Raw genomic sequence first — 19,167 nt, 5'->3', positions numbered from 1 at the left:
AAGATATCTCAGTGTGAGACAATGTGTTCAAAATAAAATGATTTTACTGGAGATGTCAGAAAATAACATTGCAGATCATTTTACAAAAGCCCAAGGTACTATAAAACATAAGAATTGTTGTGATGATGTTATGGACTTAAACTGTAAGGTTTTATATATTGTCCTATCCAAAGGGGAGTATGTTAGGTATGATAGCCACCTAACTGTTGGAAAATATATAAACCAGGATAGTAATTCGGTATTGTCTCTTTAAGGGAATGATAGGCTGTAGTTTATCCAACAGCCATAAGATGGAGCCAGAAAAATGGTTCTTCGTTCCTTTCTTCCTTCGGTCTCTTTGTATTTGGCTGGTACGGAGTTTTTGCCTAATCATAATTCTGTCTGGATTACTGTAAGTTTTTGAAACTGTTAGGAAACTACCTTTATGATACTGGACTATAAATATTGGACTATTACTGGACTTGCTTTAACCATGTATGACTTGGACTGTTTATTAGACTTTGCTTAACTGTCTACCAGAAGTAAAACCTATATTTTACTAGTCAACGTATCTGTGTACTGGTTTGTGTGTTATTCAAAATCACTCTCAATACGTTTCCCTATGCACACTCATTCTCCTAACGGGGAATACACCAACAGAAAGCCTGAATGGAATTTAAGAGCAAGACAAGTACGAAGTCTTCCACATAGAAGGAGAAAAATAAAACACGGGGCAAAAAGGATGAGGGATTCTAAATTCGATAGTTGTGAAAATGATCTCAAAATAGTAGGAGTTGCAAACCAAACATGAATCAGCAGTGTGATATCCTAGGAAGAAAGCAAATGCATCCAGAAGAACCTCAGGAAGTGAATGTTGATTGTAATGAGAAACCCCAAGAGCCCCTTGCAGGACCACACTTGGAAAAGAGGTTGCAGAAAAACTGGATGAGGATTTAGGGAATAGTAACATAGCCAAGGAAGAAATCAAAGGTGTCAAGTTGTAAAACATTCCTATGCCTGTTTTCAAGGGAACGGTGGGAAATCTGAAGGAGCAGTATGGCAATAAAACCAGAAGTAAATTCCACCATTATTTTAAAAAGGCTAGGCTACCAGATCTTCTGGCTATGAAATTCCTTCATTGGACAATATGATTGATGACACCTGGCCCATGAATGTGCTTCATTGGAGAATCTGATTTATAATACAATCGAGGGGGAGAGGGGGGGAAACAAGGTCATAGATGACTGTGAATTATATATGCCAGAGTTGGCTTCATTTAGGTTAATGCTGGCACGTTGCTCCTAATAAATCTTTTGAGGTTTTTTTTGAAGCTTGGCTTGAGGCTCATGATTTAATTAGAGCAATCGCCAGAACTCTGACAAAACAAGCTGCCTTTAACCTTGAGGAAAGACATCAAAGAGAAGATCCATCTTAGTCCAGAAAATCAGGAGTCTGGAAACACCTGTTTCAACTAATACAATCTAGGAGCCATGATGATGCAGTAGTTAGAATGCAGTACTGCAGGCTACTTCTGCTGATCACCGGCTGCCAGAAATTTGGGTCTCACCAGCTCAAGGTGACTCACCCTTCCATCCTTCTGAGGTCAGTAAAAAGAGGACCCAGATATGTTGGGGGCAAAATGCTGACTCTGTAAACCACTTAGAGAGGGTTGTAAAAGCACTGTGAAGTGGTATATAAATCTAAGTACTATTGCTATTAGCTGCAGAAAGGAGGATAAAGCAACCATTAAAAAACTGAAAGACATTATAGAGAAGCTAAGATCTACTGTTATTCCTGAGTGTCAGACCTGGAAAAATGAATTTAGTTACAAGAGAGGAGATTCTGACTGAATAAGAGGGGAAAAAAGCTTTTTTAAAAAAGAGAGAGTTTTAGCGGTGAGCCAGAGAACCAAAGAAGTTCAGTCTCCCCTTCACTGATTGTCTTAATCCAAAGACTGAGCGGCCATCAGTCAGAGAAGCTTTGATTGAGATTCCTGCAAAGATGAGAGGCTAAGCTAGGTTGACTTGAAGATTCCTTCAAATGTTTCAAGGTAAAATTCTATAATGCTAATTGTAAACCCATATGTACAGGAACTTATTTAAAAATGCACAACTTTAAAATATTAGCAGTGTTTATTATCAAACAATGTAAGGCATAGTTCTTGTTTTTGTGAATATTATCGTCTAAGCCAAGGGTCTTTAAACTTGGCAAGTTTAAGACTTGTGGACTTCAACTCCCAGAATTCCTGAGTGAACATGACTGGAAGAGGAATTCTGGGAGTTGAAGTCCACAAGTCGTAAAGCTGTCACGTTTGGAGACCTCTGGTCTAAGTGATTAGATTGGCCAAAACGTTTGGCATTCTGAAGCACAACTGGACTCACTGGAGAAGAGACTAATGTAAGGAATGATTGAGGGCAAAAGAAGAAGAGGACAGCAGAGAATGAAGTAGCTGGATGGAGTCACTGAAGAAGTCAGCATGAGCTTAAATGGACTCCAGGGGATGGTAGAGGACAGGAAGGCCTGGAGAAACATTGCCCATGGGGTCACAATGGGTCGGACATGACTTCATGATGAACAACAACAAGCACAACTAGAATGATGTAGTTCCCCTCTTCAAAGGAAATGGAGAATGGATCCTTGGTCGGTCCCCTTACCTCCCATGACTGAAGTCTTGGAGCCTCCAACATTTCTTTCCCCTTCTTCTTTCTCCTCCTGGATCTGGAGGAATACGCAGCATTCAAGGCATGGGCCAGAGCATTAATCGCACTGTAAAAATGGTGGTCGTTCCAGACTGCAATCATGTTCTTTTTCATTTGGGTGTCCAGTGGTGCTTTCTCAATGCATCTTTTCCGGCCTTTGACAGAAAAGATGTGCTTTGAAAAAAAACAAAGAAACGACTCGTCTCCCAAGGGTGGTTTCACATAGAAATGGGGTTTAAAGGCATCCTTTGGGGGCTGTTTTTTTCCCTCTAAAGCAACAGTCCAGATACTATTAATATATTTGAGATGTATATCATTTTTCAGTGGAAATAGATCAGTGAGCGTTGTGATCCAGACTTTCCCTTCAATGGGTCCTGGCAAACGCCTAAATGTTAAATGGAAAGGAAGGATTCTGTCCAAAACAGCACCAAATTCTATGTAGTGAAGAAAGACGTTAACTTGTGTCCATTTAGAGAGGCCATCCCTGATGTGTCCTGTTTTTCCAGTTGTTGAGAATTGCTGTGACAGAACCACACAGATTCCATTCTTGACAAGCAAAGGAGTCAAAGTCCTCATGAAATTATCTCCATTTTCTGTGTCTGAAGCAAAAAGACCAATCAAGGTCCATCTGAAATGAAGGAGCAGTTGGACAATTGCTGGGTACAGGATGCCTTTTGGGGGTAAAAGCCGGTGATAAAAGGGCAATTGACTTGTATCATGCAGTGACTCTGAAAAGAGTTCAAAACTGATCTGAAAGAGCAATGAAAAATATTGTGTTATATTTGGAGTCAGATCAATTCCAAAATATTAGCTTTAAAGAAATCCAATTTAGTTTTGATTAATTTGTTTATTCCTTATCATAACTAAATTGGATTTCTTTAAAGCTAAAACAAATAGTGTATTGTTGATTAGTTATTAATTAATGACTAATCAACAATAGCCATTAAAACAGATCAAGAAAAAACATAACATTAACAAGACTGTATATAATAATAGCAGCAAAGAAAATAAGTTAAGAAGAGTAAGTGTCAACTCATAAAATATTTCTTTTTTTTCTCCAATAAATTTTTATTATTTTCCACCAGTACAAATCTTAGTTACTTTTTCAACAACATTGACATCCACATATAATAATGTCTTATATTTTAACATTTATTCGTACCTATCTTAGTCTATATTATCTTTGTTTATCATTAATCATCAATACATATTGCATTTGTATTACAGTTATTATTATACATCTTATTCTTTTAACATCTATTTATACCTATCCTTAATACATATATTACACTTATTATTATACATCTTTGATCCTTCTGTCTATCCTATTATATCTTGTGTATCACTTTCTTGAGAATTCTTATTTAATCATCTTTTTTAATTCTTATCTCTCTTTTTCTAGCCACATGTACCATCTATGCCAAATCGAGTAGTGTTCTGATTCTTCTTTCTCTCTCATTTTAAGTGTGAGCATGTCCATCTCACCACAGTCTGCTATTTTTTGTATAATTAACTCTTCAGTTGGAATCCTCTGCTCTTTCCACATTTGTGGATGAGGTGATACCTCCCACCTACCAGCCATTTGGAAACCCGCCCTCACTAACAAACGAGTACCTAACATGAAGAATGACACCAGACCCACACCCACGAGGACCACACAAGATGCTACCACAACACTTCCATGTAGAAAGCAGACTCACACCCACACAGATGATGTGACATGACCACGGACCAGAAGCCATACCGCAGCTGCATCACTACCCACTTCAAACCCTTCCGACCCATACATGAAGCGATTGGACACCCACCATGAAGATGTGGCACAACCACAAATGCGAAGCCAAACAACAGGATCACAGCCCACCAGCTCAAAATCCCCTGGCAACTAAGACTAACCTGAGCACAACTAAGCCCCCACCTGAACAGAACACACCCCCAGCCAATCAGAACACAGCAACCCCCCAACCAATCCGAACATAGCCAACCCCCCAACCAATGAGAACACACCCCCACCCAATCAGAACACAGCCAAGCTCCCACCCAATCAAGTCACCCCCCCACTAGCAGTTAAAAGGAAGAAGCAGCTGCAACCTCACATTACTCCGAGAAGCACAAAGCCGAAGACAGAAGCCTGAACATGACGAATGTGATTTTGTCGAAACATTGCCTAGATACTTCCAATTTTATGCGGGAGAAAACCCGAATAACCAAAGATAGATAGATAGATAGATAGATAGATATGGTATTCAGCTTTGTTCGGGCATTTTCCCACATCATTATAGTTGTGCTTTTAAAGTTGTAACAACGTTTTGGCAGAATCTCATCTGCCATCATCAGGTTTCTGTATTGTGTTCGTCTGTGAGTCAGACTTTGTTTGTCTACCATTTCAGGATAATGGTTGTACTTTTGTCATACATCTCCTTGCAAACTTCCTACATTGGAGCATTCATAACTTCTGGAGGCAAACCATTCCACTGATTAATTATTCTAACTGTTAGGAAATTTCTCCTTAATTCTAGGTTGCTTCTCTCCTTGATTAGTTTCCAACTGTTGCTTCTTGTCCTGCCTTCCGGTGCTTTGGAAAACAGGTCGAGCCCCTCTTCTTTGTGGTAACCCCTTTGAATACTGGAAGACCACTATTATGTCTCCCCTAGTCCTTCTTTGTGTAAGAAAGAGGTCAATATCTTATTTATACAATTGACATTCAAATATTTATTGTATTTATTTATATATCAAACCTCTTAAGCGCCCATCTCCCTCACACAATAGATCTGTTTTGTCTATCTCTGGAGTCTGACAAACACAAGTCTGTTTATTATAAGGATCTTGGTTATATCTTCCATATTTAACCATTCTGTCAAGCTGCTCAAATACCTTAAGACATTTCCACATTGAAATACTCGCCAATTTGGAAATACATTTATAATGGCTCATCCATTTCAGTGTGCCATCCTTACTGAGCACGGCAATATTTTTCACCGCTTGAAGATCTGAATTCATTCTGCAGCAATATTTTTAGCTTGTTCTCCTGTAGCACAAGAGATCAGAAGACCACATCTCCTAATTGTGAATACCCAGGGCGTGGCACAAAGGCAACATATTCAAATAAGCAAGAAGAGCTCCTTTATTATCTCCACCTTTCCCCCCAAAGTCCAGGTTACCTTTAGCTGGAGAAAAACTCTCCAGGAACAGTCTTTAAGTGAAGGAAGTTCATTCCAAAACCAAAATACATACAAACTGTAAGTAAAAATCCAAACAAGCCATGCTGCAGTAATTAACTTGACAGGGCAGGAGAAGGAATTGCAGACTTGAAAGCAAACACAGTTGGGAAGATGCCAGGAACACAGATAAGCCTCGAAGATACCAGATAACTCACAATTTGCTCCCAACAAGTTGCTGTGTGAAGCTTCCCTTTTTAAACGCTGTGTTCCCAGCTGGAACTAATGAAGGGAATCAAGGTCCTTTCCTCCTCCATAAGCCATGCAACCCACATTGCTCCCTTCACTGTTCCCCCCTGCTTGCCCTAGGATGAAGAGGGGGTGGGCCTGGGTCTTCCTCCAAATACCCTCTCCCTTGCTCTACTTCTCCCCTGCTCTGCCCAGCTGGACTATGCCCTTCCCCAGTTTCTTCCACAGACAATGGAGCCACACTCCCATGCCCTGTCAGCTGCTCGGCCTCCCCCTCCCAATCAGATTCCAACAGGGGCATGACACTAATATAGTTTATCAGTTGTATAATTCAAGAAGTCTTTAACTGAAATTTTGTCTCTTCCAATAGACAGAATTTTGGGAATCTTATTACATTGCATAAATGTAATACCAATAATATGGCACTGGGCCTAAGACAGAATTTTGAGTACCACATTGCATGCTTTCTTTTGTGTAGCTTCAGTTTCTTTGAGGACTACACACTAACTGTTCTTGGTAAACCAAAACTCTGTCTAAAGTCTTCTTGTTCTTCAACAAGAAATAATTGGTTCATCTCTCTACTCTCAGCTCTAATCAAGAGGATCCTAGCATATACAGTATTTTAGCAACAATATCTAAAAGACCAAGGGGTCTCTAAATTAAGTTTTATTCTGTTTTTAATATGTATTGGAATTATGTATTGGTATGTGTAGATGAACCTGCCAATAGAGAACACACCACACCAATATTTTTTTGAATATTTTATCTGGTAGAAAAACCCTCTCAAGGTTCTTTATTGCTCTTCAAGCCATTTATAATTAACATTAAGGATAAAAAATAGTGACCATGTGGGCTAAAATGTTTACCATTGAAAATGTCATTATTTTTGTTAACATTATATTCAAAGGATGATTTTCCATTTCTGCTATACCTTCCTTTTTTTAAAGAAGACCCTTTGTTTGAACATAGAGTTTCTCCTCACCTTCCCAAGCATGAAACAGAAGACCCAAAGCAATGATGAGGATGTCATGAGAGGATATCACTGTTTTGATCTTTGCCTCTTAAAGACTGTAGATCCCAATTCCTAACCATTTCACCGAGAATGGCCACATTGAAAAGCAGTTCTTCAATTTCAAAATGAAGATGCGGTTGGATCTATCACATACCAGCTTACCACCCCATTCAAATTAACTGTAGAAAAACACATGCACACAAACCTGAGGGACTTTGTAGGTGCCTCCTAATGTTGACATCTGGATGGAAATGTCATCGGTAGCTGAATCAACAATAGCCAAAAGGTGGTCCTTCCTTCCACAGCTGTAGTTCGGAATATTGGCTTCTCCCATTGAGAACATATCTAGCAAGGCATCTGAAGTCAGAAGTCTGTTCAAATAATTATCATGGATGTTGTAGCCAAGTGTGAAATTTTTCAGAAGCCCAGGAGTCTTGTTGATCACTTGAATATTAAAAATGTAGCGTAGTACTCTAAACTTTTCAATAGGTAGACTAACATAAAAATGTTTATGTTATGTTATCATCATCATGACAATCAAAAGCAAAATACAATTTCAAATTAATTCTCTTTGCCTTCTGATCAGTGATGGGTTTCCAAATTTTTTCCGACCAGTTCTATGAGTAGTTCTATGCATGTGTGTGCACGCCAAACACATGCTTTGCACGCGCTTTCAGGGCTCAGTGACCCACCCCTTTCGGAACACTGGTGAGAGAGCTGAGCTGTTTTTTTAGCTCAGATGAGGCACGGCAATCTACTCTGCTGTGCCAATCAGCTAAGCTAAAAAAACAAGGGAAGATAGGAGAGCTAATGGTGGGGGCAGGTAGGCGAGGCTAGTCAGAGGTGGTATTTGCCAGTTCTCTGAACTAGTAAAAATCTCCACTACTGGTACACCAGAACCGGTCCAAACTGCCTGAATACCACCTCTGCTTCTGATGCTTAAGCCAATATTGATCCAAATCAAGAGTCAAATGATAGTTCCCCAACACCTTTTCTTTTTAATAAGTATTGGGAAGATCAGCTTGAGACAGTTTTCCACTAAGCTTAAGAATTATAAATAAATCGTTATATGAGCCTTGGTGGCACAGTGGTTAGAGTGCAGTACTCCAGGCTACTTTTGCTGCTTGCTGCCTGCCTGCAATTTTGCAATTCCAATCTCACCAGACTCAAGGTTGGCTCAGCCTTCCATCCTTCCAAGGTAGGTAAAATGAGGACCCAAATTGTTGGGGGCAATATGCTGACTCTGTAAACTGCTTAGAGAGGGTTGTAAAGCACTGTAAAGCAGTATATAAGTCTAAGTGCTATTGCTATTTGTAACAGCACTAATTTTCAACTGCCAAGTAACCAGGATTCTAAATTGTTCAGTCATTAAAGTACAATCATTGTTATAGGAAGAGGTTGTTTCATAAGTGACCGAGAAAAGCAGTTCTAAAATCAAGTCATTCTCTGTTCCTATAAGGATCAGGTATTAACTATGAAAGAGTGGTTGTAAAAATATATAAATGGGCTGGGCAGAGGCAACTACACCTCATTCACTAACTACTTTAAACTACAGTTGGTATTCAAGCAATAACTCATGATAGGACCAGGAAAGAATCTGCCCTTTTTTAGATATTTTTTCCTGCCCCATTTCTGGATTCGAGATTTTCTACAAAATAAGGCAAAATAAGTCAAAAGAGAGGAACAATGGAAATCAAAACAGTTCAAGAAATTAGACAGGTCCTACGATATAGGCAATAAGTGAAATGAGAAGAAAAGAATGAGAATGTTAGAAGAGCAAATAGAGGGTTAGTGTTACATCACCATACTAAATGACTTACATGTCAAACTGACAATAAGGAGCCATGTTGAAAGGGATCATTGTTGTACGCACTATTTTTGTTCCAGTGGTGATTATACTAATGAGATGGTCTCCTGGCCTGTAATAGTTCCATGGTTTTTTACTACCCGGGGGCTTCAAACTCAATGGGCACTTCATTCCAAGCCTCCCAGAAATTGGCTGGGATAGAAGGAACAGAAATAGTAGCAGAAGATCCATAATTGATAGGTCTGAATCAATCCCTTTCCTGTTTCTAAGGAAGAACAAGAAGAAGAGTTAGATGAATTCAAAGCACCTTCCCAATTTGGAAATTCTACAAGCTTTCATGACATACTTTCAGACAGAGACAAACCAAGCTTCACCTGGAAAAGACAGAAAGTACATTCAATAGCACAGCCCCTACCTGTCCCCAAACTTGTGCCACAACGTTTGTGACTGAGGTATTTATCCTTTTCTGATGCAAGATGTTGATTCTGTCTGATGTTTACCTCAAAGACAATCACTGGAGAAGTAGCAGATGAGATCTAAGAGGCCAGAAATTTTGAAAATTACACAGAGAAGTAACTTCTCCTCTGGGGAGCCCAAACTTCTCCAGAACTCCATTTCCAGAGGAGTAGCTGGAAAAAAGAAAATCATAGCTCCATCCCTGGGGGCACTGTTCTGTAGTGGTTGTGAGCCTTCCTGTTGGTCTTGTTCAGAAAGTGATGCTGGATGAAGGTAGTTCAACACCCAGGTGATCAGTGGCACTTCACCTGGACAAGATTAGCCAAGATATATCCAAACGCCAATCCAAAATGTTGGAAATGTCAACGAGGTGATGGTAACTACTATCACATGTGATGGCTATACCCTCAGGCCAGGACCTATTGGAATAAAATTAGGAAGTGGACACAAGAAATTATTGGATGCCAAATTGAATTCAAACTGGAAATCTATTTACTTGGGATTATTCAAAAACAATATCCAAAAAAGATTAAATATTTAATTTTACACATATTGACAGTGGCCAGAATAGCTTACATGCAAATGTGGAAAGAGCAGAGAGAGGGTTCCAACTGAAGAGTTAATTATACAAAAAATAGCAGACTGTGCTGAAATGGACATGCTCACACTTAAAATGAGAGAGAAAGAAGAATCAGAATACTACTTGATTTGGCATAGATGGCATATGTGGCAAGAAAAAGAGAGATAGGAATTCGAAAAGATCAGGGGTGGGATTCTATTGGTTCACATCGGTTCTATGGAACCGGTTGTTAATGTCACCGGTCGTTCTTAGAACTGGTAAAACCGACCCCTGGCTGGCCCTGCCCCTCTCCGCCGCTCCTGCGGGCCAAAACTGATACTAAAGAAATAAATAAACACATAAATAAAAAAGGCAACTTACCAAAAATGAGGCAGGCAACTTCTTGTTACATTGTTGTTGTTATACATTGTCTGTTTCTGCTTAAATCAATATACAGCAACATCAATGTAACAAAAACCTGCATGCATACATAAATGGATTTTTTTTAATAAAAGTTTTTTATTTTTTTAAACAAACAAAACAAACATAAAACAAACCATCTTCAGTTACATACAGTGTGTCAGTTACAAATCACTTGTGCACAATCTCTGCAGTCTTTCCCTTCCAATTTGCATTAATCCTTATATCATAAATCCACTATATATATTTACATTATTACTATTATTAATTACTTACTATACTTTACTAATATTACATCATTTTATGCATGCAAATCACCATTTTTACTTAATCTACATTACAATGTTCATTTCATCATCATAAATCTAGTCTATAACAATATATCCTTACTTTACCTTTCCTCTGTAATTCTATTATATTTATATTATATTATAAAGTATTATAAAATATTTCATAAATGAAAAAGCAAAGCAGAAACAAATATCAATAAGCACAGCAGTGTAACAGAACAATTATTTACCGTATATACTCGAGTATAAGTCGACCCGAATATAAGCCGAGGCACCTAATTTTACACAAAAAAACTGGGAAAACTTATTGACTCGAGTATAAGCCGAGGGTGGGAAATGCAGCAGCTACTGGTAAATTTCAAAAATAAAAATAATTAATTTGGGAAACGATCTCACTATCATGAAAGGTTTAATTGATTCACTAACCCAAAAGAAGAAGATGATGATGACAGCCGGAGGCAGGAGTCACTCTCTTCCCCTCCCTCGGAGGCCCCCTGAGTCAGGAGTCACTACCGCCGGTGCGGCCCCAGTCCCGCCGCCTCGGGAAGGGAAAGGCAAAGCGCTTTTTGCCTTTCCCTTCCCGGCTGAGGCTGTTGGGAGTCGCTGCCGCCGGAGGCCGCGACTCCACACCATTTTTTTTTCAGAGGGAATCTGACTCGAGTATAAGCCGAGGGGGATTTTTTCAGCACAAAAAATGGGCTGAAAAACTAGGCTTATACTCGAGTATATACAGTAAATGTCTTTACATTGGCTTATTTCTAATTTTGTTAATTATATTGACATGTTTATAATTATCAACCTTCTGTATTTAATTCATATGTAGCAATGATCATTCTCCACCTAATTTCTACCTCTTATCTCTATCCATTTCTGCACATTGTAATTTTTAAATTTCATTTTCATCTATGGGGATCTCTTCATTTTTCCACTGTTGTGCAAACATGATTCTAACCGCTGTTAACATATGTAACATTAAATATGTATTGTACTCCCTTTATTTATGTGGGTGCCAACAAAAATATTTTTAGTTTTAAAATTTAAAGGTATATGTTGCATTACCATCTTTGCTGACCTTGACACTACATCCTCTTGAATAGCTACACTAGCAGAGAGCAATACTGAATTCATATATTTCCAGTTTTGCTAAGCAATTGGCCACTAAGTGATGACCTGGTCATTAAGTGAGGACCACTTAAATTTGGGTTGCCAGACACATGGCCACCTGCCTTGCCCCCTCCAGGGCTCCCCAGGCCTTGGAAACTTGCATAAAGCACTTGCTAAGCAACTTGCCACTATGCAAGGACCTGGTCATTAAGCGAGGACCACTTAAATTTGGGTTGCCAGCCACATGGCCACCTGCCTGGGCCTTGGAAACTGGCAAAAAAGACTTGCTAAGCAACTGGGCACTAAGCAAGGACCTGGTCATTAAGCAAGGACCACTTAAATTTGGGTTGCCAGTCACATGGCCACCTGCCCTGCCCTCTCCAGGGCTCCCCAGGCCTTGGAAACTGGCAAAAAACACTTGCTAAGCAACTGGCCACGAAGCAAGGACCTGGTCATTAAGCAAGGACAACTTAAATTTCGGTTGCCAGTCACATGGCCACCTGACCTGCCTCTCCAGGGCTCCTCGGGCCTTGGAAACTGGCAAAAAACACTTGCTAAGCAACTGGGCACTAAGCGAGGACCTGGTCATTAAGTGAGTACCACTTAAATTTGGGTTGCCAGTCACATGGCCACATGGCCATGGCCATCCCAGTCACATGACCACCTAGCCATGCCCACAAATCAGGCCACGCCCACAAACTGGTTGTTAAGAAATTTTAATCCCACCCTTGAAAAAGATGATTAAATAAGAATTCTCAAGAAAGTGATACACAAGGTATAATAGGATAGACAGAAGGATCAAAGATGTATAATAATAAGTGTAATATATGTATTAAGGATACGTATGAATAGATGTTAAAAGAATAAGACAATATTAAAGATATGTAATAATAACAGTAATATAAAGACAATATGTATTGATGATTAATGATAAACAAAAATAATATAGACTAAGATAGGTAGGAATAGATGTTAAAGTATAAGACAATATTATATGTGGATGTCAATGTTGTTGAAAAAGTAAGTAAGATTTGTACTGGTGGAAAATAATAAAAATTTACTGGACAAAAAAAAAAAGAAATATTTTATGAGTTGACACTTACTCTTCTTAACTTATTTTCTTTGCTACTATTATTATATACAGTCTTGTTAATGTTATGTCTTGCTAATGTTATGTTTTTTCTTGATCTGTTTTAATGACTATTGTTGATTAGTCATTAATTAATAACTAATCAACAATAAATTATTTGTTTTAGCTTTAAAGAAATCCAATTTAGTTATGATAAGGAATAAACAAATTAATCAAAACTAAATTGGATTTCTTTAAAGCTAATATTTTGGAATTGATCTGACTCCAAATATAACACAATATTTTTCACTGCATGATAAAAATCAATTGCCCTTTTATCACTGGCTTTTACCCCCAAAAGGCATCCTGTACCCAGCAATTGTCCAACCCCTCCTCCATTTCAGATGGACCTTGATTGGTCTTTTTGCCTCAGACACAGAAAATGGAGATAATTTCATGAGAACTTTGACACCTTTGCTTGTCAAGAATGGAATCTGTGTGGTTCTGTCACAGCAATTCTCAACAACTGGAAAAACAGGACACATCAGGGATGGCCTCTCTAAATGGACACAAGTTAACGTCTTTCTTTACGATATAGAATATGGTGCTCTTATGGACAGAATTCTTGCTTTCCATTTAACATTTAGGTGTTTGCCAGGACCCATTGAAGGGAAAGTCTGGATCACAACACTCATTGATCTATTTCCACTAAAAAATGGTATACATTTCAAATATATTAAGAGTATCATGACTGTTGCATTAGAGGAAAAAAAAAACAGCTCAAAAAGGATGACTTTAAACTCCATTTCTATGTGAAACCACCCTTGGGAGACGAGTCATTTCTTTGTTTTTTTTTCAAAGCACATCTTTTCTGTCAAAGGCCATAAAAGATGCATTGAGAAAGCACCACTGGACACCCAAAAGAAAAAGAACATGTTTCAAATCAAGAACTTCCACCATTATTACACTGCCATTAATGCTCTGGCCCATGCCTTGAATGCTGCATATTCCTCCAGATCCAGGAGGAGAAAGAAGAAGGGGAAAGAAAGGTTGGAGGCTCCAAGACTGCAGTCGTGGGAGGTAAGGGGACCCGACAAGGATCCATTCTACATTTCCTTTGAAGAGGGGAACTCCATCTTTCTAGTCGTGCTTTTTGTTGTTCGTCATGAAGTTGTGTCCGACCGTGGAGTCCATTGAAGCTCACGCTGACTTCTTCAGTGACTCCATCCAGCCACCTCATTCTCTGCTGTCCTCTTCATCTTTTGCCCACAATCATTCCTAGCATTAGTCTCTTCTCCAGTGAGTTCAGTTGTGTTACAGAATGCCAAAAGGTTTGGCCAATCTAATCACTTAGACCAGGGGTCTCCAAACTTGACAGCTTCAAGACTTGTGGACTTCAACTCCCAGAATTCCTCCTCCAGTCATGTTAGCTCAGCAATTCTGGGAGTTGAAGTCCACAAATCTTAAACTTGCCAAGTTTAAAGACCCTTGGCTTAGACGATAATGTTCACAAAAACAAGAACTATGACAGATATTGTTTGATAATAGACACTGCTAATATTTTAACGGTGTGCATTTTTAAATATGTTCCTGTACATATGGGTTTACAATTAGCATTATAGAATTTTACCTTCATACATTTGAATGAATCTTCAAGTCAACCTAGCTTAGCCTCTCCTCTTTGCAGGAATCTCAATCAAAGCTTCTCTGACTGATGGCTGCTCAGTCTTTGGATTAAGACAATCAATGAAGGGGAGACTGAACTTCTCTGGTTTTCTGGTTCACCGCTAAAGCTGTCCCTTTTTAAAGAAGCTTTTTCCCCCTCTTATTCTGTCAGAATCTCCTCCGTTGTAACTGAATTCATTATTCCATGTCTGACACTCAGGAATAACAGTAAATCTTAGCTTCTCTGTAATGTCTTTCAGTTATTTGATGGTTGCTTTATCCTCCTTTCTGCAGCTAATAGCAATAGTACTTAGATTTATACACCACTTCACAGTGCTTTTACAGCCCTCTCTAAGTGGTTTACAGAGTCAGCATCTTTCCCCCAACAATCTGGGTCCTCCTTTTACTGACCTTGGAATGATGGAAGGGTGAGTCACCTTGAGCTGGTGAGACCCGAATTGCTGGCAGCCGGTGATCAGCAGAAGTAGCCTGCAGTACTGCATTCTAACTACCGCATCATCGTGGCTCCTGGATTGTATTAGTTGAAACAGGTGTTTCCAGACTCCTGATTTTCTGCTACAATGGACTAAGGTGGCTCTTCTACTTGAGGAGAACCTCCTTAACCTCAAGGTTAACAGCAGCTCCTTTTGTCAGAGTTTCGGCGATTGCCCTAAATAAATCATGAGCCTCAAGCCAAGCTTCAAAAAAAACCTCAAAAGATTTATTAGGAGCAACATGCAGGCATTAACCTAAATGAAGCCAACTCTGGCATATATAATTCACAGTCACCTGTGAACCTGTTTCCCCCCACTCCCACCACTGGGTGTATTATAAATCAGATTCTCCAATGAAGCACATTCACGGGCCAGGTGTCATTAATCACGTTCTCCAATGAAGGAATTTCATAGCCAGAAGACCCAGTAGCCTAGCTGCAATCTTTTTAAAATAATGGTGGAATGTAGTTCTGGTTTTATTGCCATACTGCTCCTTCAGATTTCCCACTGTTCCCTTGTTTATAGCAACTTGAAAACCGGCATAGGAATGTTTTACGAGTTGACACCTTTGATCTCTCTTCTCTTCCTTCCCCCAGCCCCCCCCACCCGCCCCTTCTCTCTCTTCCTTGGCTATGTTAGGGCGGCGTTACTGTTCCCTCAGTCCTCATCCAGTTTTTCTGCAACATCTTTTCCAAGTCTGGTTCCTGCAAGGGGCACTTGGGGTTTCCCATTACAACCAACATTCACTTCCTGAGGTTCTTCTGGATGCATTTGCTTTCTTCCTAGGATATCACACTGCTGATTCATGTTTGGTTTGCAACTCCTACTATTTTGAGATCATTTTCACAACTATCGAATTTGGAATCCCTGATCCTTTTTGCCCCATGTTTCATTTTTCTCCTATGTGGAAGACTTTGTACTTGTCTTGCTCTTAAATTCCATTTTGAGAAAATATTAAGATGTGTTTTGAATTTTATACCTGGTTTTAACTTACACATTAAGACATTAAATTTTATATCAGCTAACAACGGGCGGTCATTTCTTTTTGGTAAATTTAAATTTAACCCAAAATAGTTTGTCACAGAAGCAACTGCCTGCAAAGGCTCCTGGATTGGGGCTGAAAGGTGAAAGTGAAAACAGTATGCTCCGTCCCATATTTGGGTGGACCAGGTTGCCCGGATAGACTTGTCTCACCAGAAAAACACTTAATCTCTCTCCACCCCACCCGGTACAGCCAACAAAGCGAGGGTGTCAACTCAAAAATATTTCTCTGGTCTTTTTGAGTTGTCAGCAGAAAGGGAGTGGGGGGAATAATGCATACCTTAAATATTTTTATAGATAATTGCTAGGCGTCCGAAGGTTCAGGTGAGCAAGATTTTTACTGGAGAGCATGATTGTTGACTCTTGGCTATGGATGTGTCCTATTGGATAATGTACATCCAGGAGGTGGGGTAAGACCAAGCAGGGGTGGGATTCAACCAGTGTTACTACCAGTTTGGTGATGTTTTTGCATGTGTGTATGCTTTGCGCACACGTGAGCCTGACACGCGCTACATACGTGTGTGAAAAAACCATCAGCGGTGCTGCACAGACAGCTGAAAAACACTACGCGCAGGTGCACAGCATTTGCAAAAGCCTCTTTTTCCTGCTTTTTCAACCTGAGCTGTGCTGTGTAAAGCAGCACAGGAGGAAAGAGCCCGGGTGGGTGGGTGTGCCAAACAGCAGCAGACAACAAACCGGTTCAGTGTCTGCTGCTCTTCAGAGCTGCCGGTTCTGTAGGACCAGGCAGAACAGGTAACATCCCACCCCTGAGACCAAGGGGAGATGAATAATGTGTCTCAGAGTTGGCTGCATGCAGGTAATGCCGACGTGTTCACTCCTGATAAATCTTGGTTTTTTTAAAAAAAAAACTCTGAGAGTTGCGACTAGAGACTAATGATTTGAATGGGGGTGTATTGTTGGAGCCCTGACAGAGGGGAGCCCATGACCTAGAGGTTAATACATCTGCCTAATAGGCCAGCAGCCCGGGTTCAAATCCTAGAAAGGTATGGCTAGCTGATGAGAGCTAAAAATCTTGAAATAGCTATACTAGTCTTCCTTTATTTCTTTGTCAGTAAATTTAAATTTAACACAAAATTGTTTTTCTTGGAAGTGACTACCTGCGAAGATTCCTGGATTAGGGCTGAAAGGTGAAAGCAGAAGCAGTGTCTTCTGTCCCATTTTTGGGTAGACCAAGTTGCCCTGTTTTGTGGTTAGCCGGCAGCAGCTGCGGATGGTGGAGGAGAGCGAGGACTCAGATGAGGGCCCAGGACCATTAGGGAGTGGACTGCTGCCTTCAGAGATTGTGGGGGCTGGCAGCAGTTTATGAGGAGGTTCCCAAGGAGCCTGTGCCAAGTGCGTGCAGGATTGCTCGTAGGAAAGAGCAGTTACAACAGCATGGGTGACTCAGAGTAAGGCTGCAAGATAATGGCCCCTCTCTCAAGAGGTTAAAAAGCCAGCCGTGAAACAAATGTTCTTTGCAGAAGGCAAAGACGTTTTGAAACTGCGGCCTCGTGGACATTCTAGTAACCTGAGTTTGTATTTGAACATTTTTGTATTGCTAATTATTTCTTGTCTGTTATCTTTTGGCAAGTCTTCTACAGTTTGACAAGGCTTGTGCTTATGACAGCTAATTATTTTGTAAAAGCATTACAAGTTTTCAGTTCCTTTTGGATTGTGTTTGATTTGTTAGAAAAAGGTGTGGGTCAGAACACCCTGAGAGACCATTCTCCCAAGAAAAACACTTAATATGCAATTCCATTTTACCAGAATTTGACCAGCTGTCTGCAAGGAGTATAAATCTTTCTATTCCCCGCCATCCAGTCAGAGCTGAAGAAGTTTCTTGGATGAGAAGTGAAAAGTTTTCAAAGAAAAACCGGAAACTCCAGTTGCCTCTTGAAAAAGGCACCTTTGGGTCAGGTTTTAGTGAAGGAAGTTTTTTTTAATGGGAAGCTGTATAAAACTCATATAAAAATAAAATTAATCTGACAGAAACCTTACCATAATGTAGAATTAGCTGGTCTGGAAATGTTTCAGTCTTGTCTTAGCAATTGCCAAAAGCCCTTTTAAGGGCATAATCATCCAGCAAGGCTCAGCCAAGTCTGGAACTCAGGACACCCTACAGAGTTGCCCCTGCATGCCCCATGGGAGTCTGACAACCAATTAGAATACAAGCTCCAATTCAAATCTCAACAAAGGCTATAAAACCCAGGCACTCTCAGCATATCATCCCTTTTTCTTGATCTCTTCCTTCACCTTGAAGCATATGATCATCCTTTTCACTTTGGAGCTCCAGGCCATGTGGTCCTGATATTAAACCTTCCAAACAGCCTCTGTGTTTCCAGTGTCTTTTTCCCCACTTGGAACTGAACCCAAAAGGATATTTCTTCCAACGATTTGGCACCCAAGCAGGTGAGACTCCAAGCTAACCCAACCAATGGACCAGGCCCAGGTGAGATTCCCTTGTGGGCAAACAGACCCATTGAGTCTGTGGGTGAGTTTTCCTGGACCTTGGCCATTTGGAAAAAAAGGTTTTAAAGGGGTTTTGAGTGTTGATCTCAAAGGCTGTTTGGAAGGAAGGTGAGTACCTCTACATTCTAAATTTAAGGCATGGGAAATGTGTGTATGCTTCCATGTGTGAGTAAGAGGGTCCTTCTCCCAAACACAACTGGATCGTGCTTCCTCTGTGCATTTTCTAACTGCAGAAAGACCAAGAGTCTGGGGAGCATGGGGGTTTTGCCAGAGCACAGGACCTTTTGTTAGGGAAGAAGGATGAGCGTGTGTGTGAGTGGCTTCACCCTTGGACACAGAGCCATGACCACCAGGACAGAAAAAGCAAGGGGGCCATCAGAGTGTGGGACCTTATGTATATAAGAGGAAAAACCAAGCAGGTTATGATTGAAGGGAGGTGTTGAGGTAATTCCCCGTTAGGAGAATGAGTGCACACAGGGAGACGTAGTGAGAGTAGTGTTGAGGAATAACACACAACCAGCACACAGATACACTGTATAGTAAAGTGTAGGTTTTTACTTCCACTAAACTTTTAAGCAAAGTCCAACAAGCAGTCCAAGTCATTCATGGGTAAAGCAGTCAGTTTTCAGTCCAGGGATAATCCAATAACAAAGTCCACTATCAAAAACAGTTCAATAACAGGCTTACATCAAATCC

The 19,167-nt window shown here is 40.1% G+C and overlaps 1 protein-coding gene across 9 annotated transcripts in view; it reads right to left on the bottom strand.

Moving 5' to 3' along the window:
* The window catches only part of LOC113429298 (vomeronasal type-2 receptor 26-like), a 157,126-nt gene that overhangs the window by 26,675 nt on the left and 111,284 nt on the right, over window positions 1–19,167 (bottom strand). For 5 of the 9 annotated variants that reach the window (XM_087954315.1, XM_087954311.1, XM_087954318.1 and 2 more), the window contains exons 1-2: window positions 9,279–9,321; window positions 8,918–9,169 (exon numbers count right to left, since the gene is read on the bottom strand). The exons of 2 other annotated variants lie outside the window; for them this stretch is intronic. In XM_087954315.1, the coding sequence (XP_087810441.1) occupies window positions 8,918–9,135 (218 nt within the window). In that variant the 5' untranslated portion in view covers window positions 9,136–9,169; window positions 9,279–9,321. Of the gene's footprint in view, window positions 1–2,633; window positions 3,429–7,302; window positions 7,592–8,917; window positions 9,170–9,278; window positions 9,322–19,167 lie in introns of those variants that run through there. 2 more of the 9 variants (XM_087954313.1, XM_087954317.1) reach the window with 2 other exon arrangements.

The sequence above is a fragment of the Notechis scutatus genome, chromosome 2, assembly GCF_049901735.1.
Source record: "Notechis scutatus isolate UNSWTSFEM ecotype Mainland chromosome 2, rNotScu1.2, whole genome shotgun sequence".
NCBI classification, from domain to species: domain Eukaryota; kingdom Metazoa; phylum Chordata; class Lepidosauria; order Squamata; family Elapidae; genus Notechis; species Notechis scutatus.
Note: the sequence above shows the minus strand (reverse complement) of the source record. Positions and strands in the feature narration are given on the sequence as shown.